Genomic DNA, 27,052 nt, shown 5'->3' with positions numbered 1-27,052 from the left:
AATGGAACCTCACTGGTCACTGGTTTTGCAGGAAGGAAAACAGGCAGTTAAGCATGTTCCTCGCAAAGTGTTAACCATTAATCCACCAAAAGGAGTACAAGTGCTCAGTTTTTCCACCCAATTTAAACTCCTCTCACACCTCTCAGAGGGAGCACACGCATCATTTGGAGAAGGTAAGATGAAACATTTTTGTTTAGAGAATAGAGTTTGTTTATTAATTTTCTTTATTAATTGCATGTTCCTATCGTAATTACTGTCGAGCTACAGTATACCCACAGCTTATCTTTTGTACTTTGGAGGCTTTAATTGCAGCTAGAGGAGTTTGTAAGTGATTACCATGACCATAATTCAGAGTGATTGGGTACTGCTACACAGCTACAAGATATTTGTCAGGCATTAATGATGAAATACGCTTTGTTTTTAGATTAACCTAAAAAGAAATTTACTTTTGCTTTCCAATCAAAAGTGTCTTTCTTGTTGTCCACTGTGTGGGCTCAAATGTGGCATTTAGTGGTTTCATAGGTGGTTGTGCATTTGAGTGCACGCTGTTGCTCATTTAAAAACTGCGAAATCCTCTCGTAAGTGGTGCCTCTTTAACAAAGTGTTTGTCGTGCTAAGACCAGTTGGTCTGAAATGCTATGATTATACATTTATCCCGTTTGCAAGGGGGAACATGGCCGAGAGAGGAGCTACACCAATGCTCTTCACAGCTCTCATAGTAAGCAGATTTTTTTGTATTACATTAACCTTTCATACTAAGATAACATTATTGCATGAACCTTTAGCTGCTACCAAGACAATATTTTGTTTCACAGTGGGCAGTACTTTATACATCTGCACCATGTGCTGGGACGAATGTTAAAATTGGTGTCCCTGAAAACTACGATGGTATTTTCCCATGGTATCTAACCAAGGTAAGGCACTTAAAACTTCTTGTACTTCTTGTGCTCATTTTCCAAGAAAGCAGATGTGTTTCTCTAAACGTAACCTTTTTAATCATGGCGATTAGGTAATTATATATCTAAGCAGAAATACAAGCTGATTTGATTTCAAATGCACTTTAGTAAGAATTCTGTGTTGTAAGCGTGACCTTTCACTATTTAAAAGTCAGAAATGCAAAATTTAATCAAGATTTAACATTTAAAATCATCATTCGGTAATCAGTAACATGTTGAAAAATAAACTGATAGAAAAGGAAATTATGCTGCAAACCAAAGCTGGATCTGTGTGTTTTCCTGCACTCAGACCTGAAAGTGTATAAACCTGGTAATTGGCATGTTCACAATGCTTGTCAGGTGTCAGCCTCAGTCTCTGCATATAGTCCATTTGGGTGGCAGACAGGATGTTTAATTCATACTTGTCAGTCAGACCTCCTCTGGGTTATGCAACAGCATGAATGTTGGCATTTTATTGGGCTGGACTGTGGTGTCGTCACGTCTTGTATGAAACATAGGAATATATTTAGGCTTTGATGTCAGTCTGGGTGTCATTTTGACTCACACACAAATAGCCTGTTAATGGCCACAATGGAGGATAATAACCCCACTTTGTGTTATAAATGGAATAGACATAATAATTGCTTCACATTCGTTTAAGGCAAAAACCTTTTCATGAAGTTGCGTTCGTCAGAGAGGGCTAAACTCGTAGATTACTGTAAATACGCAGTTTCAGCGTCTGCTCTAAAGTAGATTTTTCAGACGCTGCTATATTTTTTCTTCAAAGCATCCATGAGCGTCCTCTCATTAAGCACTGCAGCATTGTATGGATTTTTTGTAATCAAGTAATTTCGTCATTGGGGAAGTTGAATGGCAGGAGGCTGGTAAATAGAAATTCTGAAGCATATTTTACTGTCAATAAAACACTTATAAAAGCTCAAACAAATCAGCCTGTTGGTCCATTCCTGCTTTGGTAATGCCCTTTCATCCACCCAGAAGACCTCAAAATAAATCATAAATGCAGTGAAGGATGATGTGAGAGCTGGGACGGGGTGAGATGGAGGCAGATGATCTGTTGTGGTGGCCCCTGAAGGGAGGTGTCTAAAGAAGGCGAAGAAGAAGTAAAGATGTCCTACTCAGTCTAACTCAAACTCTATCTTATTCAAACATAAGTACACTTTGTGGCTCTTTTGGGGCTATTTTAAGCAGATTAGCACACTTTTAACTAACAAAGTGAATAAAGAGAGACAAACGCGTAGCCTCCAGATGAAGACATCGGATTTAGATTCAACTTTGAGAATTTCCTTTATCTTTTATTCAAGTATTTGAATGTTATTTTTTTCACAAGAAGCCCAAAGGAATGTTGCTGCTTGTTGGCAAACCACAGCTCTGCTTTCTCATAAGGCACATGGAACAAATGGTGGTCAGCTATTGTGGGAGCTCAATTATTGTCTCTTAGTGAACACGGCAGAAAGTAAAAAAAGCTCAATTTTAACAAACTTACCAGAAAAGGATAAAACGTGAAGAGCAGATTATCGCTTGCACTTTAATCATGCTGCATTTGTTGCAATGTCATCTAGTTTAAATGCAGGTGCATCTGTGTAGTTGCTTGTAGTGCATGTTTTTTCATTAACCAGGATGACAAACTGATTGTTTTCATGCATACTTTTTGTCTTCATCCCCACAGCTTCAAAGCCTGCCATCTAATTATAGTGACCTGGTGGTAACAGGAGATGATGAGGGCATATTTGGAGTCGATGCTCAGTTTCTGTACGCCCTAAAACCACTGGACAGGGAAAAGCAGCCATCTTACTCTCTGCAGGTATAAAAACATTTCTTTTCTGATCATAGTGCACCGAAAGCAATTTTCAGTCATGTTTCGGCTAATGAATGACTTTCTCCAATGTGCCATACAGATAGTTCACATAGAAAATACATTTTTATACTCTTGTTCATCATCTTGTTCATAATGATCACGTGCTGTTGTTCAAAGCAGTTTGGGGCTGCTAAACGATTCGCATGAACAGGGTGGACGCGGGCTCCAGCGTGTGTTTCTTACAGAACATGTTTGTGTTCGCGTCACAGGTGTCCTTCAGAACGTCAGTGCATCATCAGAGCTTCAATGTTGAAGTGTGTGTCATCGACAAGAATGACAACGTGCCTACGTTCATAGAGGAGAGCATGAGAGGCAGCGTGCAGCTCGGGCTTCTCAAGGGTACGAGAACCTTGCACTCAGATGTGAACGTATTACACAGCCAATTTAAGGCTGGGTCACATTCGTCAGTCCTGATTTATGAAATATGCTGAATGTCGTCAACAGTGAAAAAACATGCCTCATATCTCCGTGGAAACGGCAGTTTAACCTTAACATCAGTATAAATAGATTTAATAACGTTGCAAACAGCATAATTTCAATCACACACACACAAAAAGACTTTGTCATGGGTTTTGGTGATCACATTTATTTGATACAAAGGCCCCAGTGTATTCCATCTGAAGTCCTTTCGATATACACAGGGTCTAGCTCATAGTATTAACTCAATTATGTTTTTATGTATTTCTCATTTAAGAAAACCATGATGGTACATACACCTTTGTGTTGATCAGCTTTCTGTTTGAATTTCCCACAAAGGTCAACTCACTGAAGCTAATTCTGTTACTGTTTTACTCTGTCTGTGCAGACTAGGCATTTTGTAGAGTTTTCATCTTTTAACTTTTAAGATTTGCTGTTACACAACCCATGTTTTTGTTCTTTTGCCTTCACATCAGCATGTTTTCTTGGTATAGTTAGGATGGAAATTTAGACATTTTGTCCCACTCTTTAATTCTGTGTCACCCGTATCTCTCAGGAATACCATTCATGCAAGTGGAAGCGCTAGATCGCGATGACCGCAACAGTCCCCACGCTGATCTGCGCTTCAGCCTGATGGAACAAACACCCAGGATTCCCTCCAGCCAAATGTTCTCCATCCATGCCGTCTCTGGGGAGGTTTCACTCACTGAGGAAGGTCAGTCTCAACCAGCCGCTGAAAGGAAATAGTCAAGATAATTTTGTGGGGAGTGTTTTATCCATAAAGGGAATCTTCAACATATATTTTCCCAACAAATCAGCGTGGAGGGTCACCTAGAGTGCAGCGTTACAATGTAGGTTTAACTTTCTGCAATTTGAGAGGCCAACTCTTTACATTTATTAAAAATTGCTTTCTTATTTCTTAGGAGCTTATCATGTAGACAGTTTGTCCTCTTGAATGATGAAATGGCATGCAGTGAATTCTAATGGACCGGATGCTCCTCTACCTCATTCATTCATCCCGTTGCTCCATTCAGCAATGAAATCAGATGCACTAGCAGTCACGCATGCCAAAGCAACAAACGGAAGCAGCTCTGTGTTGGTATGCTGTGGGTCATGAGCAGTTCTTTTCTTTACTTTCACTTCATTTCACAAGGCCACAAAACCATTACACAACCTTACTGTTTTCTGTTAAGGCTTTAGAGACCCTTAATCTGGCTTTTCAGTTTTTGCTTGCATCTTGAAACAGAGAGGGAAACATGCTCACCATCATCAATGTCGAGCATTCTTGACTTGATTTGCAGTCATAAACAGGTTTATCTTCACCATCATGCACAAGACTTGCACTGATTGGTCTACTATGTTGCCAGCAATTGTCTAGATTTCATGTGCATGCATAGTTTTTGCTTGAAAAAAAAATCCAGATATTGACTATGGCAAACTATTTTTATATCTCTTTGACAGTGAACCTCATTATTATCTTCTTCATTGTCACAATGGAATCTAAATTGTAGCCCATGTATGAGCTGCTGTGAGCTCTTTTCTGCAGATATCAACACTGAAACGATGCACTTCAGTCCACCAGTGATTTAGCATCCAAGTGTCCAATAACCTTTAAACATCTAGTGTGTGTAAACGTTTCTAAAACACAATTCTTTTATTTAAATAAGTGATTTAAATAATTCCATATTAAAATCAAAAAGTAAATTCTCTGTAATATCTCATTTATTTCCACATGAATGTGCTTAAGTAAAGGAAATCTGTTATTGTCCAAATATGTTGTCTGCAAGAGCACAATACTCACACCAAGTAATCCTTTTCCCCCATAAAACAAAACAAAGAATATCAGGAAATATTTTTATTATTGATATTTTCCTGAAAAAGCTGTTGGTGGTCAGTTTCTAATCATAGAGGCAGACATATGTACAGAACCTTTAAAACACTTCTGAGAAACGCAAGTTGAAGTTGTTAAAACAGGATCAAAATGTGAACATAATGAAAAGTCTTGGAAAAGCCTGACATCACAAAAAAGGCAGTAATGTATAAATATTTGATACAAAAGTTTTACAATAACATTATTCAGTGATATCGCTTCTAGTCCAGCGGACACACATGCGAGAAATTCTTGTGTGCCAGTGCTATTTCTGTAGCTTTGGAATTGCCCTTTGCTACGATTTGGCAGGAGCTGGATGACTTTCACACTTGCCGGTCCTTTCTGGCCCACGCTGCTGATGATTTCCACAAGATGAGCAGCAGTGAAAATTGCCTCCTTGATTTTTGCACCTTTTCTTTAGGCTACCTGGTCACAATTACACTTCAAGTCGGCTGTTTATGTTATTTTGCTTCCATTTAACAAAGAAATTGCAAAAGAACGGATAGAAGGAGCACTCAGACATGTGAGCACATGTTAATGCTTTGATTATTGGAGTGTCTTTATGTTATTATGGTGTGTTTGCTTGTTTAGCTTTCAGGACTTTTGCCTTTTTGCACTCTGGAAAGTAAAACATATGTTCCAATAAAGTGCTGTCTTGTAGAAAGTCTTGTAGGCTTTCTTGTATAATTTATGCCTCTGTCACCACCAGGAGCCTCTACTCTGGACCCAGAGATGTGTGGTCGTTACAAGCTCTCAGTGATGGTGAAGGATATGGCTGGGAGGGCAGATGCCTTCTTCTCCGCTGGCATTGTTACTGTTGAGGTGACAGGAAACACCTGGGCATCACCTGACCCTGTACGGCTTCAGGAAAATCTTCCGGGCCCTTACCCCATACCCATCTCACAGGTCAGACAGCAAAACACCAAAAAGATTGTATTGACTCAGCAACAGTTCAACACAAATGCACCATGTTAGCACTGTATGCACCATCTAAAGTAAAGCCCTTTGTACATGATTTAAAAAAAACAAACAATTAAATGGTGCGGCATTATTAATGTAGTAAAAAGATGTTATCATGTTGCAATCAAGCAAACGCTGTCAGTAGTGTGGTCTGAGTAAAGTGGCCTCACATTGCTTGTTGCTGTTTTTAGTGTTTCCTTCTAAGTGACCAAATACTAAATTATTGAGGCTGTTCAAATGCCATGGATCCTTTCAGGCCACCTCCTGACTGAGTCACTTTAACTCCCATATTTACTCACTCACTGCTGCCCGCCCACAAACCTACCATCACTCTGAGGGGTATTACACAAATCTTACAGCTTTAAGCCAAAATCTAAACTCAAATACACAGAACATATGGAGTGCAATTTTAATCGTATTGTACGGCTTACTACAAATATTTGAATATCTTGTATAATCTAAAGAAATGTCCAGTTCAATAGAAAGTCATTCCTATTATTTTTTGGCACATTTCTCTTCTTCTTGCTGCTGTGATGTAACCTTAAAAACTACTGTGTAAGTATTTCTATCCAACTGAGACTTATTGTAAATTGAATATCTTTGAGTTTTAACACCTTTAGTTGTCCACAACAAAATATCCAAAGCCATCAGCTTGTAAAGAGACATTTGTGATTTCATGACATTTCTGATTAAATTAAGTAAATACTAATTAAAAAGCAATGAAAGATGAATTGATAAAGAAATCTAAGTGTTGCAGCCTCACAAAGGAGTGTTGAAATCAAAAGTAAACTTTGATGTTTGCATGAACATATGAGTACGATTTCATGTCTGAAACTTGAAATACCATGGAAAATTTTTGATTGCCATCTTTTCTTCAAAAAAAGCCAACAATCCCACAGAGCCGGTCCCTTTTTCACACTGGATTAACTCCAAAAAGCATCTCATGGTATCTATGTAATTTCTATTTATAGGTTGGTGTCTGAGCCTGGTCTTTTCTAACCCTTTGCTTTTTATAATGTTGCCATATCTACTACATGTCTATTAATAACTCAATAATGTAACACATGGCAAAAAAATCTGCTTGCGGTGGTAGTTACCCTTTGTCAGGAAATCTTTTAAATCTACACCTGCATTTAAAAAAAAAACTAATCTTAGTTATTCACTTCCGAGAACTGTGGAAACAATGGGGCCTGCAGAGCTGAATATAAAGCTCAATCAAATTGTGAGAATCGCTTTGGCCAGCAGGTACACCGCAATACCTCCCCCTCCTCTGGTTTTCTCCCACCTCCCCCTCACACTCGCCCTCAGTCTCTCTTCTCTCCTGTTCCAACGTCCCCTGCCACCCACAGAAAATGTGTGGATTCACAAGCGTGGGCTGATTTGATTTCTTTTTTGTCATATTTTCAAAAGCCAGTTCAAATCAGCTGCAAAGTCTACAGTTTTATCTTAAAGGTTTAGTAGTTATTTATAATGTAATACTCCGGCTCGGTGACCTTTTTATTATTTAATATCAACACATAGCATCTGTGTCTCTATATGTAAACAAGGCTGTCTGGAAATCTCTCAATGAGCAGATTTCCTGTGTGTTTCTCTTTTAATTCCTAATGAAAAATGTGTTAGTAGAGTGTGAAATGAGCCCTCTTGTTTCTTTACTGAATCATCTATGTGAACAGTAACTAAAATCACACAAAACCGGATTAGATTAACATGGTGTTTAGTTGGGGGAAGCCTTATTGCGCCCACGCGGTGTTCTAATACTGCTGTGCTCAGTAGGTGGTGGGGCTAACTGCTGTTATGACACATACATAGAGAATCGTGTCCAAGAACCCACTCTATACATCCCACCTCCCCTACTGTCTCAGATAAATGAAGCAGTCATGTCGGCATCTACTCAACTGTGACAAATCTTGTGTTTTACATGCTGACACCGTCCTTGGTGTGACCGATGCTGAAATCAACCTGCTGCTTAGCACGCGCTCTGCCATTGTCCTTCCCTGGGTAATAGTCAGTTATAAAAGTAAGTGTTGACTGGTGTTATGATTAAATTTTCTGAGTCTGCAATCAGCAAGCTTCGACTGGATATTAAAATATGCAATCCAGACATATGAATTCGATTGCATCACCAGGGCTATGGGGATTCATTTTAATTTGTTATCTATTGCATGTTTTTCATTGCCTAAAAACTTAGATTGTGTAACGCAACCACTGAAACTACTTGAACTCAGGACTGTAATCTATTGAGACTCAAGTGGGAGTGAGGGCCCCAGTAGCTGCGAATGAATCAAAGCTCTTAAATACTTCGAACTGTTAGCGTTCACACTGGCATGAAATTTCAGTATTTATTGTGGAATTAGTTTGAGCCCCACTCGAACTCTGTCATGGCCTCATGATCAGTGAGTAATATTACAGATGATACTTGTACTTGTGGTGCCTCATCAAACATTAGTCATTAGAAACCTGATTGTGTTAAGAATAGATTTTATGGAGAAAAGTTTTTAAATAACTTTTCTCCAATTGACAATTGAATGAACTGCAGCACACCTTGCTACCACCTCAGTATCACATATCAGAGAAGGCTATCAGCAGGGTGGGGAGTGTCCATGCTCCCTCAGGTGTTCATGATAAAATTTAGCTCAAAGTAGGCAAAATGCAAGGTGGTTGGGTGCCCATGTCAGTATTGTAAAGTGATGGCTTTAGTGTTGTAAAAATAACAAAAATAAAACAGTGTTACAGGCATAGAATGGTGTTTTTCCATCAGCAAAGTTATTCCCAAAGAACTATTAACAATAAACTTTACATATCACCACACGCTGTGTAATCTTGAAAAACTGTGAAGAAATTGAACAAATGAAGAACAAATGTCATGCAGGTGTTAGACCTGAAAAGACTATCTACAGTAGATGAACAGTTTCTGGAAGTCATGTCCTTGAGAAATAGGGAAAAAAATCAGTAGAGATGTGACACAGGCCCTGAAAGAGGTATCTGGCTCTGCAGCTGCTCCATCTATAGTTCACTGAAGCCTTACCAGAAATTGTCCACTCATGGGCCAGCACAGGACCACCAGTGTCTATCCAACTGGCCTTGTGCTGGCCCATGTGTGGGCCACCCCTGGCAAACCAGGTCTGGGCCACCAAAGGGCCATCATTCTTTGCGGTATGTGGGCCACGTGTAATTTGTGTGCAGCCATGAGCCATGAGTTGTAGACAGACTGCTGGCCCTGTGCGGGCCCAGAACAGTTTCAGCTCTGGCCCAGGTGTCAGCCTAATGTGTACCTTAATCAAGCCATGTAATAACAACATGTGCCAGAACATGCAAAACTAACATAACTCCGTTCAGACAGTGAACGGACTGATTCTTATATAGCGCTTTTCTAGTCTCCCACGAAAAGTGCTCTATACAACATGCCACAGTCACCAGTCACACACTTTCTCTTAACTGAGTGCTTCCTAACTACATTCATACACATTCACACTCTTGACATACAGACTGAAGGAGCCAGGGATCGAACCACTAACCTTCCAATCAGTAGGTGACCTGCTCTACCTCCTGAGCTACAGCCAGCTACTATAGTAGTATAGTATTGCAACATGGCATTTGGGTCTTCTAATCTAAAACAGGAAAATAGGAACATAAATAGTGCCATCATTGCCAGACCTGGCGCACAGCTGGTTGACATACACTCTGCCAGCTTGAAGCCCAGATCCGGGCCAGACCTGTTTTCTATGGGCCTGGGCCACATAAACCAAACCACAATTGAGCCAGATATGGCATGCCATCACATAAACAGTGCCATCTATGCCAGGCCTGGCCCATATCTGGATGACATCCGTCTTATCATGCCAGAAGTCAGCCAGCAGTGCCGGCTTGATACCAGATCCGAGCCAGACCTGGTTGCTATGTGGGAAGGTGGCCGTACCAAATATTGATTCATAGCTTGGTTTTGCATTATTTACTGAATTTCAATGTTTGCACATTTCAAGAAATCACTGCAACTATTTTGCATTTTTGTATATAAAACATCAAGGAATGAGGGGTGTCTCAAGACTTTTGCACAACACTTATCTTCTGTCAGCTTATTAAATAATGAGAAACTAGCTTCAGCTTTATTATTATAACATTGCCTGATTTGGGAGGTTTACTTGACGTTATTCAAGTACTGATTAGCATCATGCCCCAAGTGCTGCCAAGAGGCGCACAGCCACTCTTGACCAAGCTCAAACACAAGATATCACAGAGACAGCACGTGCTTGGAAAACTGAAACATGGATGGAGGCAAAACAGATGATTTCATAGATGATTTGTATATAACTCTATACAAAAGAGTCAGTGCTCATCAATCACATGTCTTTAAAGTTGCAAGGTCTCAAAGCACACAATAACACTGAAAGGCGGCCAGCTGTGTGAAGTGGCTTTGTGTATACAGAAGCATTGCACATGGGCAGTTATATCCAAAACAAGGGACGAGTGTCTGACAGTGAGCTGAGGAGATGCACATGCCCTGGGTTTGCATCAGCTGTGATACAACTGGGCTCTTGTCCTTGTTGGGTGCTGTTTGATTGCTACTAGGGCCCTTTCAGCCCATCTGCACAGCCCTCTGTTAGGGGGTTGTAAAGCAGAGTGGAAAATCCCCTTCAGCCTTCATCGTTAGTTTTGGCTGTGCTCTCTGTTCCCCATCAGTGTCAGCGCATTTAACTGGCTCTGTATCATATAAACAAATGGTAGCTTAGCTCGGTATTTATACATCTTACACGCTCGGTCGCAAAGCTTTCTATGTTTACAGTTTTTCGCTCAATTTTCCTGCTACGCCCAGATAAGAAACCATATTCGCGTTTAATTCACTTGCAGATATGTAAAACTGAATACTCATAAAATGTTTGTATACATTTGTCTGTGCTAATTTAGGTCAAATGGAGTGGCAGTCAGGCAGAGTATGGTCTGGAGGGGGAGTTTCCAGAGATGCTCTTCACCATCAGCAGAGAAGGAGTCATTTATCTCAATGCCCCGCTGGACAGAGAGACACAAGACCAGGTCTGTACTTTGAGCCAAACATCTCCAGCACCTCATAATAAATGACATTTCACGATTAGAGTCAAAAATTCCTCTATTAAAGATTGAGCCCTTTATTTCAATTTCTGAACCCACAGTACGTGAAAACTTTGATATCAAAGATGATGTGTGTTTGTCAGCTGATGTGTTTATAAAGACTGCCCTGATTTAAAAACTCTTCATACAGGTGCATTTCATTTATGTTTAAACTAGCAGGATGATTCACAAGTATTTTCACCATCTGATGACAAAATTATTAATTCAAAAGCTGAACAATGAGAAGTGCCAGGCTTATTGTCCCTAAAAGGGTTCTTATGTTGTTCATTGGAAGAAAGTCCCTGTTTTTAATTAACTCTCCTATTACTTACAACTTAATGGCTTTTTTATTGTAGGAACCCTGGTACACATTACTTCAGCAAAGCTGAGCACTGAGTCACAGCCTAATTACAAACCAAAACCTGAAAAGTGCTCTATTCATTAAACATATTCTGCCTGTGACAAGAAGATTGTTGTATAATGGCTTTAAAGATCGCGAATCTAAAACTCTTCATTGCAAATCTGTCTCACTTTAGATCAAAGGAAAGATCATCCTTTGTATCAGGATTACAAATTAAAGTCCATGTGTTTGCATTTTGCTCTCAAGCTTTGCAGACAACCTAAACTCCTGTGAGCTTTGAATGACTCAGTGAGCAGAATATTCTGGCACAGATGCACCAAAGAAAAGCACAGAAAGACTGAGCTACAATTGGGTGATGTGATTATTGTTAAAACGCAGTGTTCTAGCACATTACCCTGTCTTTTTCTTCACTGACCTTTCAGTGGAAGTTTGAAAATGATAATGAAAGTTTAAACTGGTGTCTCATGGGTTCAATACAGTCTCTCACAAACAGGAAGCTCAAACTGATATGATGACTTCCCCTTATATTTATTCAAGACTTTTTTTTACACGTTTTTTAAGGTTATATATATTAAAGTATTTACGGAAAACCAACAAGGCTTTGAAAAAACGTAAACCACTACCACTGGTAAAATAAGTTAGAAAAGATACATTTGTATATTTGATTTTAAGAGTTGTGAAAAGTGCTTAAGAACCACAAAATGCCAGAAGACTCTTAATCTGAATACAGCTTTGCGCTATTATTTAATAGTAAATAGTATTTTCTTCATTTTTGTCACTAAGTTGTTGAAATCTATTCTACATACTTTTATACATACTAAATACCATTCAGGAATTGCAGTGTGCAGTTTTTTTTTTATCAGTGTGTGCTACAATATGGGACTTTGCACAAATGCTGAACATTTAATATTTATCTAGCCAATACTTAAGACATTTTTGAATGAATCTGTCCCAAATTCCATATTCTGGTTCATTTTGATGATAAGAAAGATCAGTGAAAATTTCATGTTTTTGTCTTTAAAAGTTTTTGAGATATTCATGTTGAAACATTGTTTCCAAAACAGTCTGAAAGTGAAAGAATTTTTCAAAAAAAACCAAAAAGCTAGTTGAATGAGAATCAGAATCATCTTTTATTTGTGCACGCAGACATTGAATGTGACTTCAGTTCCCTTTGCTTTCTTCAAGCAAGAAAAAAAAATTCATAGCACTCATTGTATATGTTCACTGGACCATAACATTCTTACACAAATCTGAAATGGTTGAGCTGGAAATGTGCAAAAATTGGCTGATATGAGATGAGACAGAAACTAGGAAACCAGAATCTCAACAAAATCCGTGAGTATAACCAAGATCAAAAAGTAAATGTTTACTCGTATTGCAGAAATGTATCCTATCATGCTCTGCACAGAGGAAGACTTTACAGTCGTTAGTAGTCTACTGGGCATGTAATCCCTTTTTTTTGGTCTGCTGCTAGAAAGTTGATGGGAGCGTGGGTTGCGTGACTCGTAACCCACAGTGTTAAGGGTACCACATGTGACCAGATATTTCCCTCTCTGCTTTTTCTTCTTTTTTCACCTTTTCTGCTTACTTAGTTTCATATCAGCATTGTGGTTGAGCGTCCCGACGGCAGGGAGATTGCCAAACCTGTGGAGCTGAGGGTGATGGTGGGTGACGCTAATGATAACAGGCCCACATTTCCACAGGCACAGTACCATACTGTGGTGAAAGAACTGGCTGCTCGAGGTAACATATAGGTTTTGGATGATTTTTTTTGTTTGTTTGTTTGTTTTCACTCATGCAAGTCCTACTAATCAGATTACAGTGGAATATTTAGATACTGCATCACACAGGCTGTGTGCTTTGAGACCATACACCAAGGAAGAACAATACTATTTCTTTGGCCAAAATACAATCTTGCATGTAAAACATCTTTAAAAGAAACTCGTCTTACAAATTATGATGATAATAAAGCAACACAGTGAATTTGAATAGTCATTTTCTAGAATTATTTTATACTGTTTCACAGCTTAGTGCAAAAACACAGCCTGGATGCAATGTTGTTGTGATGAAAGGGTGGAGAGCGCCAGATACATTTTGTGAAAGCAGATTGGGATCTTTGCCAGGACACAGGGGAAGCACCAACACCCCTCCTGTGCTCCTAAAAAGCACACGGTGGGTTGTAACATATCAGGTCCTTGGCATAAAAGCTTTTGTTGGTGCTTTAAAACATTATGATTCGGGGAAATGAATTACACAGGGCAATCTGTTAATCTAAATGGAATCACTGAGTGAGGATTATATGAGAAAGCTATTGTTGTACTCTCTCCCTATTTTAAATCAGTGTGCTGTGAGACTTGTCATTTTAGCTTCTCTTGTTATTACTTGACAAAAGAGTTAAAAGAGAGAAAAGGAGAAGTCAAACTTGAAAAAGATTTGAAATTTGCCAAAGAAAAAGAGCATGTACATAATAATGTATATATTGTATATGCATTATACATATTTTTTAAACATAAAATGTAAAGATAATTTTCAAAATGGTCAAATGGTCAAATTCTATTTGTGGTTAAAAAAACAAAACAAAACAAACATGGATTTTTTTGTTTCATTTTTTTTTACATTTTTTAAACAGTGTAGAAAACCCTTTTTTATAGAGCTAACTGAAAATATCTTCTGATGATAAATCAGAAAGCCTCCTCCTCCTCTTTATTCATATATTTTTTCCTGCAGGGACAGAAATCCTGACAGTGCAAGCGGCTGATAATGATGACCCTAAGACAGACAATGTACGAATCTTCTACCGCTTAGTCGGACAAATTCCAGAGAGTCCTCGTGCCCTCTTCAGAGTGGACCGTGACTCAGGGGTCATCTCGGTCCAAGCGGATAGTATGGAGGGCACGGCACCGCAGTACACTCTAACCATCACTGCTGAGGATGCCAAAGGTGACTATGTATAAGGCAAAATACAACCTTAGCTATAACGCAATTTTCATGAAAAAGTGGTGTTTATCTTGTACTTTAGGGAGTTAAAGAGAGGCAGTATAGCAGTGATACAAACAGGTGCATCAGAGACAATTATATATAAAACATTTCATCTTTCATAATGACTATAATAGGCAAAAGTTAATTACTTTTGTGAGCAAGTGTGTCAGTAGCCTCCCTTGAGATTTCCAGGAGATGTATATATGTTAGCCTCTAGGGTGACAGATGATGTGATCTGCATGACTCATGGACTCAGGGTGTGACGAAGGCTAACATGAGGTACTTGCTGTTCCTTCAGCATTCTTAATTTGTGAGAAGGGCTGACCTGAGTCACTAACAGAAGCTGTGATCCTGTCCCTGGCAGGTCTGAACAGTTCCTGCACTGTGGTTGTGACGGTGCAGGATGAGAATAACAACCCACCGGTGTTCTCCCAACACGAGGTACGAGAACACGTGTTCAAACAGTTACTTGCGCACAGAGATTAGGACGCCTTTCACGCATTGATCTGTTTGGGGCAATATAAACAATAGCTTTGGAAAAATAGCAGGCTAAACATCATCTGTGGATTTTGGACTGTGAACGCGCTTCGCAGGTCACTGATCTAATTTTCCTGGCGGGGAACTAGATATGATACTAATCTCAGGCTTATATAGATGGCATTATGTTATTGGAAGACTTTTATTTGGCTCTCTGTACTCTAAGTGGACAGTGTTTTTAGAGTTTAATCTGATAAAGCTTTCTTTAGAGACAAATTTCCACTCATTTATTTATAGGTCAATCTACAGCAGGCTACATCACGATTACACAGCTCCATCCAGTGTCGTTAACATGGCAGAAATTGTATAAGAAGCAGTGTTATCTTAGCCATTACAATCTCACAGAAAGTTCTGTGAGGATGGCATCATAAATAATGCAGCTCCAGGCCCACTGTGTAATTGGCCAGTGGTTTTCTATGAAAGAAGGTTTAATTTTGGTCAAGGACAGAAACCAATCGACTGCAGAGCTTTGACATCAATGTCCAGATCAATCAAAGATTTGACATAACACCTGACACCGTGTTATTCTTTACATCCACGCCCAGTGTAATGGACACTTAGGGATTTTAATCAAACAGCTTTCAAACATTGTTGGATGATCATTACAATGCTGTTAAAAACAAATGCACACTTGCTTAGATAATCGCTACCACAGACACACAAACACAGAGGTGGAAAATGCTCTTGAACAGGTCACGCCTGAGTAGTGCAGCTTTTTCCATGGCAGTGCAGCCCTATAGGAGGTGATGTGGGAGGTGAGTGGTGACAGGACTGGGTTCAGCAACCCTGTGGATGGGGCAGCCAGATCACAGGCATGGTTGCTTCTCTAGAGGACATCCAGGAGTGGCAGATTAAACGGCTGTCTAAACACAGAGAGGTTCACAAATAAAGGTCAGCTCACACCAGGGGGGCAAGAGGGGGCAAATGTATATTGTCACATGCAGTCACCCATCGTCTCAATAGAAAATTGGGCAATCGGTCATCACTGGCATTTATTGGTGACCGCACAATCTTAACATCAACAACTTGCTGGCAAAAGCTGCAGTGGCCTTGACAAGAAATAAATAATCATTATCATTATTTAGCATTCGCTGGGGCTGTTATTGCAAAGCCAGATTCATTTATGTAACACCAATTCACAACAACTGGTGCCTCAATACTAGAGAAAAAAAACCCAACAATCTGTATGTCCCTCATGATTTCCCGTCGTCACCCCCTTCGTTGCGCCCCTGTCAAAGTTCTGTTTTTGGTGTGCCACCATATTTTTATATGGCCGCCCCTATAAAACTATTCTAGAGGCACTCCTGCAGGGGAGGTTTTCCTTAAAGAGGGTCAGGTCAGTGAAAACTAGTGTGAGCTGAGACATTTGAGATCTGCTTTTTTTTAAAAATGCAAAATGCTTCCATACACTTTTTCACTTTTTTAAAAGATAGTCTTTTTCTTCTTAGTGATCATTCACTCTGTGTTTTCTCGCCATCAGTACGGACCCTTTCACATCCCAGAGGATGCCCTGGTGGGTACGACAGTGACAGCTGTGCTGGCGAGGGATGCAGATGTTCGAGGTGGAGACAGCTGGCAGGTGGACTACCGTTTAGAGTCTGGAGATGAAGAGGACGTCTTTTCATTAGTGACAGATAAGCAGACCAATGAGGTCACACTTGTCCTGTCGAAGGTGAACAACACCAACTACACTGAAGCTCTACACTCATACATTTGACTACCAAGATCAGCTAAAAACATGATATAAGGTCCATCAGTCTGAATGAAACTTCTTTTTTTTTTTTTTTCTGTTTTGATAGGAGAGACAATACAAAGATCATTTCCTCTTAGGGACACAGATATTAATGCCAAGGACATTTTTTGGCATAGCTGCTTGTATCTGTCCTTGCAGCATGTGCATGTCCTAAGAGATTATTCACTCACAGTCACAGAAAACTAACCTCATTTTATAAATGCATGATTTTAATATCACCCTATGTAGATATTATGCATTGAAAGACAGTTGGAAAAGGATTTTCAGAAATGTCAAAATTCTAGTCCTGCATTCCTATAATAAAAAGAGTCCTGCACGACATTGGCGTAATCTCTCCTGTCCCCAGGGTGCATCACCCTTCGCCTGCCTCCTATAATCCTACAGGGCATTTTAGGGAGGCATGTGGTGTCTGTGTGTGTCTATACTCTAATGGTCTGCACTCTGTGAGTGGCCAGGCAGGCGACAGTCTATTATTTTCAACCTCTTGTGGGAGTTGATGAATGTGATTGAACTGTGAGCTGCACAGGCCCCTCTGAGATAAAGCAGAGCATTTCCAAAAGCTAAAAATGGATCTCGATCTATTATTTCAGTTTAACAGACAATGGCTTGTTTTCAAAAGTGATGTCATGCAGTTTAAATTCCTGTCTCTATGAGTAGCTCTTACGTTGACCTTGTGAGATATCACTATAGCGAACGCTGCATCACCAGAAAGGATACTGTAGATTAGTTAGCTTACCGTAGTAAAAATTAAAGCTTAAATCTTCCACAAGTAAAGCCCCAGTGGATTAAAATGCACTTAAGCAAATCCTTTAATTCACCAGATTACAGGGTGAGGTCAGCACTAGAAAGCAGAGCGATTTCATTATTAGAAATTGCAAAGCCAAATGAATAATTAGATTATGTGAGCAGATACTAATGGCATTTTACCACACAGGCTGGAGAGTGAACGAACTAAACAAAAGGGATGGGATCAAATCAGTGTGGAAAAAATTGGTGACATCGCATTGAATTAAAAAATGAATCATAAAAAGTCTGTAAAAGAAACTGGAACTTCTGTTGAAATTAACGTGAGACTGGGCTATCAGAGGTTTGAGTTATTGGTTTCATAAATATATACACTCACTGGCCACATCATTAGCTAATACCTGGTTGGACCTTCTTTGACCTTCAGGATTGTCTTAATTCTTCACGACAAAGATTCAACAAGGCACTGAAAGCATTCCTTAAGTATGATTTTGGTTCATATTGACATGACAGCATCACACAGTTGCAGCAAATTTGTTGGTACTGCATCCATGATGTAAGATCTGGTGACTGTGGGGGCCAATTGAGTAAAGGGAAGTCGACGCTATGTTCAAGAAACCAGTGGCCATAAAAGGGCAAACATTTTCAGCAGCGATACTCAGGTAGGCTGTAGCACTGAAGTACTAAGGGGCCCAAATTGTGCCAAGAAAATATCACCACACACCATTACATCACCACCGGCAGCCTGAACTGTTGATACAAAATAGGATGGAGCCATGCTTTCATGTTCATGTTCAGTCGAATGGTACAGCAGAAACCCAAACTCATCAGACCAGGCAATGTTTTCTCATTTTCTACAGCATATCCAGTTGAGCCTGTGGGGATTGTAGCCTCAGTTTCCTCGTCTCAGCTGACACAGTTGGCATTCACTGTGATCTGCTGCTGTAGCCCATCTGCTTCAAGGTTTAACAAAATACTCTTCCGTATACCTTGGTTATAACGAGTGGGTATCTGAGTTACTCTTGTCTTCCTATCAGCTCAAAACAGTTTGCCCATTTTTTTCTGACCTCTGGCATCAACAAGTCATTTTCACTCAGAGAGCTCACTGGATTTTTCTCTTTTCCAGACCATTCCCTGTAAACATTACAGTTGGTCGCATGGGAAAATCCCAGTAGATCCGCAGCTACTGGTTTACTCAGACCAGCCCATCTTACACCAACAATCATGCCACATTCAAAGTCACTAAACTGCCTTTCTTTCCCATTCCGATGCTCAGTTTGAACTTCACCAGGTCGTCTTAACTATGTCTACATGCTCAAATACACTGAGTTGCTGCAAAGTTTTTGGTTGATTTATTTCTGTGAATGAGCAGTTGGACAGACGTCTCTATTAGGTGTACCTAGTAAAGTGACCGGGCATTGTATAGGTATGTATGTGTGCAAAACAGTTCATTCTGACCAGCCTCACTATTTTTCTTACACCAAGAGAGACTAAAAATCTATCTCGCTATCTGCATAGCATCAAAACTATCTAGTAAACATTGTTATCCCTTCAAGAGTTTAGCCTGTAAAGACAGAAGAAATAAACGGATGTGTAAATGTGTAGTTAAATGGTGATACCCATCACGTTTTGAAGAGAGATACACTACTGTTGCTTTTACAGTTTTATGTATATCAATATGTGTATCAAATTATTACAAATACACAAATGTGGTAGACATTGATGTTTTTATGAAACATATGAGGATATTTATTTTGGTGGTGTTTAAATATTGTGTATTACTGTAATTTAAGCTAATAACTATTTACAGCAAGAACATGATGCTACTGTAAAGGCACTTAATTCAAAAAAGAGTAGCATCATCAGGTGAGTAACGCCAGGGTCCATACACATGCTCTCATGCGCTGACACACACTGAGCAGTTTGGTGTGTCACTTCCAGTTAACAGCAGTACTCATCTATTCTCCAAGGTGTGCGTTTTTTTTCTCCCTGGTAACAAAGACACGTGTACTCAGCAGGATGATGTCAGGCAGTGCCAGTTTGCCGATGTCTTGTTTTATGGGGAAAAAAGAAAACATGTTTACTGGCAAATCCTGACAACAAAAACAAGCTTCAGGGCAGGATTCAAAAGATTACACCGAATGAAATCAGTTGTGCCCAGTTGTAATAAAGACTGAGGGATGGGATTCGTTTTTCCTTCAGCTGGGTTGTTTTGCCTCTAAAATCTGTAAAATCACAGTCTTTTCCCATCTTTTCATCATCCCACTGTGAAACTATTTTTTGAATCCTACAATCAGAGTCAGAAGGTTCAAGTTACTATTTTAGTGCACAGATTATGGTAATCCTATCACTGTGAAACTGCTACTTCCAATATTTGGACCTATAAATAGCACATGCTGTCACCCCAGAGGATAAAACAAAGTTGTTAATATTCATGGCTAGGTTTTTTGGGTTTTTTTAAATTATTATTAAATTAATTTTATCCCCTTTCATAAATTTAGAGAATGAAAGTCTTAACTTCAACAATAAAGCAGTGTGTTCAGTTTATAATGTACTATCTTTTCCACTGTCATGCCCTAGTTGCTCAAACAGCATCATGGAAAATCTTTCACTGGTGGCTCACTGAATCAATTGTTTTTTTTCCCTCTGTATCCACACTGTCTAGAAATATAGTAACACTGCCAGTAAATCCAGTTTCCTTGGGCCTAAGATAAGGGGACTAGACACACAAGGGGGGTGTACTGTGTCCCTCTCCTGCTGGCAAAAAGGACATGCTGTTTTTTGACTCTCTGTTTAGTGTGGTTACACTTGAACCTTCAAAAATAAATCTACTTTTATCACATTTAGGCTCATATGAAAGAGTAATGTAGGGCACAGCATCAGCAGTGCCTGTTTTAACTCAAGGACCAACCTGGAACTGAAAAAAAACCCCACTTAATACTTTTAAAATATATCAATGCCTGCGTCACACCATACGACACTTAGGCCTGGCTCCAGCACCCCCAGCGACCCTGAACTGGATAAGCTGAAGAAAAGCAGAAGAAAATGGATGGATGAACGGCATGTAGCTTATTAAACAGAAAAGTTATTATAAAAGTGACTGAGAAACTTGGGCTTGAGTGACGCAGCTGCAGTGAACAAACACCTTAACAGAGAGTCCTCGTTACTGATTTGTTTCATGTAAATCAATACAGAAAAGGATAGACCACACAAATATGTCTATCCCTTGCATTTACCTGTATTGCTGCCATGCTTCATCCAGTAATCAATATTCTTGATTTCTTTCTTAATGATCTGAAATTGGCTTTCCGCTCACTCTGAATGTGATTGTGTTTATTGCTTTCTCTTTCTGTGAAGTTTTGCTTACGCAGTACTTTGCAAATTCTGCTTCTTCTATTGTGTAGGTAGTTGTCTAATGCAATGTTGTGAGTTAAATTAAGTAATACTTAAATAACACTTTGTGAAACTTGTTGTGTGCACGCATCTTTTCACAGGTGTTGGACTTTGAGCGCGAGAGTGAGTACATTCTCGTGCTCAGTGCCCAGAATCCAGTTGCCTTAGTCCGTGGCCGGTACGGCCCCGCATCCACAGCAACGGTCTCCATTTATGTTGACGATGTGAACGAGGGTCCGATCTTGTCTCAAAGCCATTATGAGGTGACTGTGAGAGAAGGGGAAGAACCAGGACGGGTTATTGCCACCATCCGAGGTTACGACCCCGATTCTCACCCAATAAGGTAACTAATTTAAGCTGGGAGGGGTGTGAAATTCCATGTTTTCAATTTTACAGAGCTATGGATGTTTCCTGGTACAGATATTCTCTTCAAGGGGACACCAAGAAATACTTTTCAATTGGGAAGTATTCTGGTGAGCTAAAGACTGTGCAGGCCTTGGACAGGGAGGAGAACAGCACGTACACCATGGAGGTCATTGCAGTGGATGGACGTAAGATCATTTCCATCATTGAGTATGCAACACAACGGTTTGATTAAAGGCAGACTCAGTTTCCAAGGCATAGATATAGTCAATTATTTTTTTCTTTAAGGCTTACTTCATGTCTGGGGAAACCTGATGTTCATATGTTAAAAAGTCTAGTGTACAACAGTTTGGTTTTTTAGCATCTTTTTACATCTTAGGAAACTCCTCCCTGTCTGCGTCCACCCTGGTGACTGTCTATATCCTGGATGTGAATGACAACAGTCCAGTGCTGGTAGGAGATTACTCCTGGAAGTACCTGTGTACACCTCGCTTAGAGGACCAAGCTTTGGTTCTTGCATCACGGGACAGTGATGGACCGCAGCATGGAGGACGACTTAATTTCTCCCTCCGCAGCGATGTCACAGTTCGACGTAACTGGAAGCTAACACCTATTAATGGTAGGGTGAACACAAACTGTGTAAAGGTCCAGTCAACGCACAGCATACAATGTGATTCACAGTGAAAAGACAGGCGGAATAAATAATGTACTACTGCTAGAAGAAACTCCCCTAAGCGGCTTCTGATAAATTGTATGTAACCAAAAATACTCAAAAAAATTTAAATAGTTTTTTTCTACCTTCCAAACTTGGACTGAAAGTTGTTCTGTTATCTTTTTTTTTCAGAAAGGTGAAGTCAGATGATTTTAGTTGCCAACATGGTCTGAAAGTGAGCCAGAGTGGATGTAACAGTGAGCTCAAATAGGCCCACAAATCATAACTGAAAAGAGTCTTCACTAAGTGAAATGAATCACCACTAAACCCCCTTTCCAAAAGTAACAAGTCAGATTACCAGCCTTGAAAAAGCTCTATCTAGTAACAGTAGACGATGTGAGCCAAAGCTGCTGACCTGAGTTCTGTAACATGGAAAAATTAGACCCTATCAGGCAGTTTGTGAAGGTGTACGTGAATGGTGTGTCTTTCTTGTCTGTGTAAATTGATAATCTGCTCTGATTAATGTCGAGCATAAGGAAGTTAATTTGTTGGAGAGGACAAGTTATTGCCTTCCAGCCAAATGGATCTTGTGAAGGGGATAAATCGAATTTTGAATACAGCCAGTGGACATCTAATTTTCCACAGTGTGCCAAATGTTTTGCATTATTTTTCTTACATGAATCAAAATCAGTGAATTGCCATCAAGAGTAGAGATGTGCAAAATGCCCTGATTTATTTTCTGCCTGAAAAACATCTCCAGTCTTATATGAGATGCTAGGTATAATATATTATAATTATCCTTTTTTTTGTAACTGCTTGTGTTGTGCTCACTGAATACAAACTATTTACTGCAATGACGTCTGTCATTAAGTCATTCACACAGCTCAACCGCTTCCCTCTCAGTTTTTTTTTAGCCTTTTCACTCCCCTGTTCCTGTTGGTATTGATTGAGCCCAGCTGTAATTATATCTTGTCTGTAATTTCTTTCACGTCACCGCTGGTTTCCTGCCAACTAATGGAGCCTAAAATAGGAATTTCCCAGAATGCTTTGCACCTGGTCATAGTCAGTAATGGTTTTAGCAATAAATGTGTGCTTTTGTCTGTCTGATTTTGCAGCAAACTTGTCTATTTTTTTTTATTTTCTTTTAAATTACAATTACATCAACCTCCAGTGAATGAAAGAGCAGATCTGTGTGTGCATGAGTAGTACAGCCATTCATCTCAAGTCTTTTGGGAAGCTGAGTGACAGTTCTTTTCACCAAAGACATTCAGTTAATCAAACGGCATGTTCATGTTCCTTTTTCGCATGCTCTTAATGGCTGTTCATAGCTGTAAGGGGAAATGCTTTTTCATCACAAGCTTTCAGAATAGCTCTGGTCGGGGTAGGTGGCTGGTCACACTTCGAACTTATAAAATGTCACGTCAGATTTGACACAGTGCAGGCAGAGGATAAATAGATCGACATTAACAGCCTCTGCAGAGGTGCTGCACAGGTCATGTTTCCCTACCTGACAAATGGAACATGAAGGGGGATGATGCTAAGGTGCAATCGGACAGTTTAAGACTATCAGATAAGAGTTCAAACAGCTTGATAATATGCTTCTCTTTACAGGACAGGGTTCTTACGTCATGCAGCCAGGCTTGTGTTTTAGCCTGATTTACAGAGATAAGATAAAGAGTCACAGGCTCCAGACCACTCCATACAGAGCCCCATCAGAGTCTTTCTGCTTGCTCTTTATTCATACAGTTGTATGGATGTGTTTGGCCTGGGTTTTTCTTCCTTCGGTTATTAGAACTTAAAAAGTACTTGTATACTTGTTGTATGTGATCATTTTTTTCATAAAAATAGTTGTTGTTGACCACTTTTGGATGCAACAGAAAAATAAGGCTTTTAAATTGAACAGATTTTCACAGCTGACAAGTACCAGGTTCATTTGTTATTTTGTTAAGTCATCATAAATGTGATGTATAAAACAGTCTCTATCACTTTTCTGCACCAACTAACGAGTGTTTTGTCCTTCAGATACTCACACCAACCTGTCCTTAAATATCCCATACCTGCCCCCTGATGTCTACATCGTGCCCTTCACCATCTCTGACAGCAGCTCTCCTCCCAGGAGCACCTTCATACACTTGCCAGGTAATGCTGACATCTCTGCTGATAAGCTAAAGCGAGTACATAGAGGTTCTGGGACAAGAGTGCTGGAACAATCAATAGAGATCAACCCCAGTGTGCCAGCTTGTCCTAGCGCTGCTCTTGTTTATTAATGATGCAATGGTGCTTTACAAATGATTTTTCCAGGCTCGTGATTACACAGCTCTCTTAAGATTGTGTTCTGCCTAATATAACCATTCTGACATTTCATAACACAGCATCACACATCTTGCACACTGGTTAGGATAAACTACAGTCACATGAAAAAGAAATTTTTCACATGAGCCTATGCAGTACTGTGGAAAGCTAAGTACATCTCCATAGTGCTGCTACTCAAATGCACTTAACTGATCATCAACACATCTGCGCACCGTTATAAAAGCACAGGTTTTGCCTGCTTGCTGGTCTGGAGAGATTACATGTGTGTTAATACAATGACACACACGTACCAGCAAATTCCTCCCATGGTCAGACTGTGCAACGTTATGAGAAACTCCAAAAAAACGCAAGAGCTAAAACTCTTCTAAATATTGATGTTCATGACAGTACAATTCTCTTATCTCTAAAAAGAACATAGCTCAGCTTATGTTTGCAGCACTTCGTTTGAGTAAACTCCAAGACTTATGGAACTGTGTACTTTGGAGAAATGAGCCCAAAGTGAAGCTGTTTGGCCATAATACACAGTGCCACATTTGGTAAACACTAAGTACAGCATATCAGCACAAACATCTCATACCAGCTGTCTAGCAAAGTGGTGGAGGGATGATGATGTCAAGGCTCAGACTCAGACCTGGACTCAAACAGAAAGGTAAAAGTTCAGCAGGATTATTGCTGGTTTCCAAGTAAACAGGGATTTATGCAAGGTAGTTATGTCTGAGTTGAGCTGGTGGAGGGGCAAACAAAGATAGCCACAGATTTCTCCTCGTGGGTAAAAACCACTCGAGGCTCATCACAGGGAGTCTCAGGACTGGGAGCATCTGCACAAGGGACGACCAAAAGAGTCAAACACCATGGTAAGCGCAATGATTTGGCAATGACTGAGGGATTTCTTCAGCCTTGAGTATTAGGAAAGCAACAGCCAGTTGCATACAGAGGAGGGAAGCACGGCAGAGCCTCCCCTCTAAAACAAACTGATAGAGTTAAGCCATACACACAATACACACAGAAAGGAGAGAGAGGGAGAAAAAACAGGACACAACAGAGAGGAAATGGCAGGTTGGCAGAGGAGGACCAGGGGATTCACAACAGATGAAGCATTCTAGGGTCATATGTGACTAAAACTTGGTCACAAGACAGTGATCCCAAGCACTTGTCTTGTGACCCAAGTCCAGACTGTAACCCAACTGAAATAGTGTACATAATATGTGTAGCAATGCGAGAGACTGTTAAAGTCATACAGAAAATGGTTATTTCAAGTTATTGCTGCTGTGATTCTACAAGCTGTTGAATAATTTCTTTCCCCACAGGACTACATGGAGACCTGTGAAATCTTTCTTTTTCACACACAATATAACTGGAGAAGAAAATTTGGTTTATAATGGGTTGTTTTGAAATTATCAAGTGACTCCAAAACTTTATGCTCCTCACAAGCAACTAGATAAATTTACTGCATCTTCAATATGTGCTAACATAGTTCTTTTCTTTCTCAAATGGCCAGTCAGCCTTTAAATATGATAGGTCGGGATTAGGAACTTGAGTAATGGTTGCTGAAAATGAGCCTTTAAATCCCTATGATTACATTAATACACCTGCACTATTTTTAATGAATGCCATATGTGATTCCTTGCTTGATATTTGACTATCTAAATCCACTGGTTATAACATCCAGTATTTGTATTTATAGTAAAAACGTTATGCATAACCTAAATTTTGTCAAGGAATCACAAGACGACACATCAATCCTGAATCAAACCCTGTTTTGATGTGTTAAAAATCCCTGATTTGTGAGTTGTGTGTTTGCTATCTCTCCTGTTAGTGACTGTGTGCCCCTGCAATGTCAGAGGAAACTGCAAAATGGCTGCCAAGCAGCTGGAGGGCATGCCAACTATACAGTCTGCAGTCGGCATTTTGCTTGGCACCTTTGCAGTCATAGGTAAGCAGGACAAAAGCTGTTTGATTACTATTAAAGTCTATTTAAAAATAAGTGGGAATGTAATATATGCCTTATTATAAAATCTAGAAAAGTAGGATTTAATCATCTTTGAGAGGTCTTGGAGTTGCATCTAAATTAGCAATAAAACTGTGATGTAAATGCAGTGTTGATTTTTTGCCCTTCCAGGAGTGATCCTCATTGTTGTATTTGTGAGACTGTCCTACCAGAACCCCAAAGAGCCAAGCAAGACTAACCAGGAGAGAGTTCCCCTTAAGATGTCAATCTAACTACACTGTATTGTCCTACTTATGGGACAAACATGACAATCTTGTTTCAGGGCAATAAATTCATTACGTGACCGTGAATGTCTTTAAAATGAATGTACACTTCACTTGCAGTTTTAAGTTCATATGTATGCAAACTATGTTTTAGTTTAGTCTAGAGCTCTGATGTATGTTACGTGCTTAGGTCTGTGCTTGCACATGATGTGAGTTTATCTTCTAAGTTTGTCTGTCTTTTGTTATTGCTGTAGAGCGGTTAATATCTCTTAAAATGGTGCCCAGTTACTGTAACAAGAAAAGTTACTAATTGTGCTGGAAAATCTCTCTAAAACATAAGAAGTAAAAGATAATGTTACATGAAAGAGTAACATTTTTCTAAAAGGGATTATTTTGTAACATTGATCTTACGCTTTTGTAATTTGTAACACGTTACTCATTATGTTAAACACATCTGATCATAAAACTATGATGCCATTTCTTTGAATCTTATAAAAAAATTGCTGGAAATACAAAAGTGTGGGGAAAGTGTGCCTCTCAATGCTGACATGTGATTTTATGTTACTTAACACATGAGTAGAAATAAAAAATGTTTTAAGTGCTGTA

General features: G+C 39.6%; 1 protein-coding gene across 1 annotated transcript; it reads left to right on the top strand.

Moving 5' to 3' along the window:
• Positions 1-27: 27 nt before the first annotated feature.
• Positions 28-27,052, top strand: cdh16 (cadherin 16, KSP-cadherin). Its single transcript, XM_004543308.4, has 18 exons — positions 28-173; positions 667-718; positions 816-914; positions 2,623-2,757; positions 3,021-3,150; positions 3,785-3,943; positions 5,808-6,004; positions 10,961-11,086; positions 13,094-13,244; positions 14,229-14,441; positions 14,845-14,921; positions 16,498-16,689; positions 21,009-21,250; positions 21,328-21,458; positions 21,650-21,889; positions 23,945-24,061; positions 26,052-26,168; positions 26,355-27,052. Exons 2-18 carry the CDS (start codon positions 674-676, stop codon positions 26,453-26,455), a joined length of 2,472 nt encoding a protein of 823 aa, XP_004543365.1. The 5' UTR covers positions 28-173; positions 667-673; the 3' UTR covers positions 26,456-27,052.

Source organism: Maylandia zebra, linkage group LG1 (assembly GCF_041146795.1).
Source record: "Maylandia zebra isolate NMK-2024a linkage group LG1, Mzebra_GT3a, whole genome shotgun sequence".
Taxonomy (NCBI): domain Eukaryota; kingdom Metazoa; phylum Chordata; class Actinopteri; order Cichliformes; family Cichlidae; genus Maylandia; species Maylandia zebra.
The sequence above is the reverse complement of the archived record's forward strand: the minus strand, read 5'-3'. Positions and strand labels throughout refer to the sequence as shown.

Coding starts and splice junctions, on each gene's coding strand:
- cdh16 (XM_004543308.4), top strand. CDS start 674: ATGGCCGAGAGAGGAGCTACACCAATGCTCTTCACAGCTCTCATA. Junction 13,245..14,228: donor GAAAGAACTGGCTGCTCGAG/GTAACATATAGG, acceptor TTTTTCCTGCAG/GGACAGAAATCCTGACAGTG. Junction 21,251..21,327: donor CCCGATTCTCACCCAATAAG/GTAACTAATTTA, acceptor TTCCTGGTACAG/ATATTCTCTTCAAGGGGACA.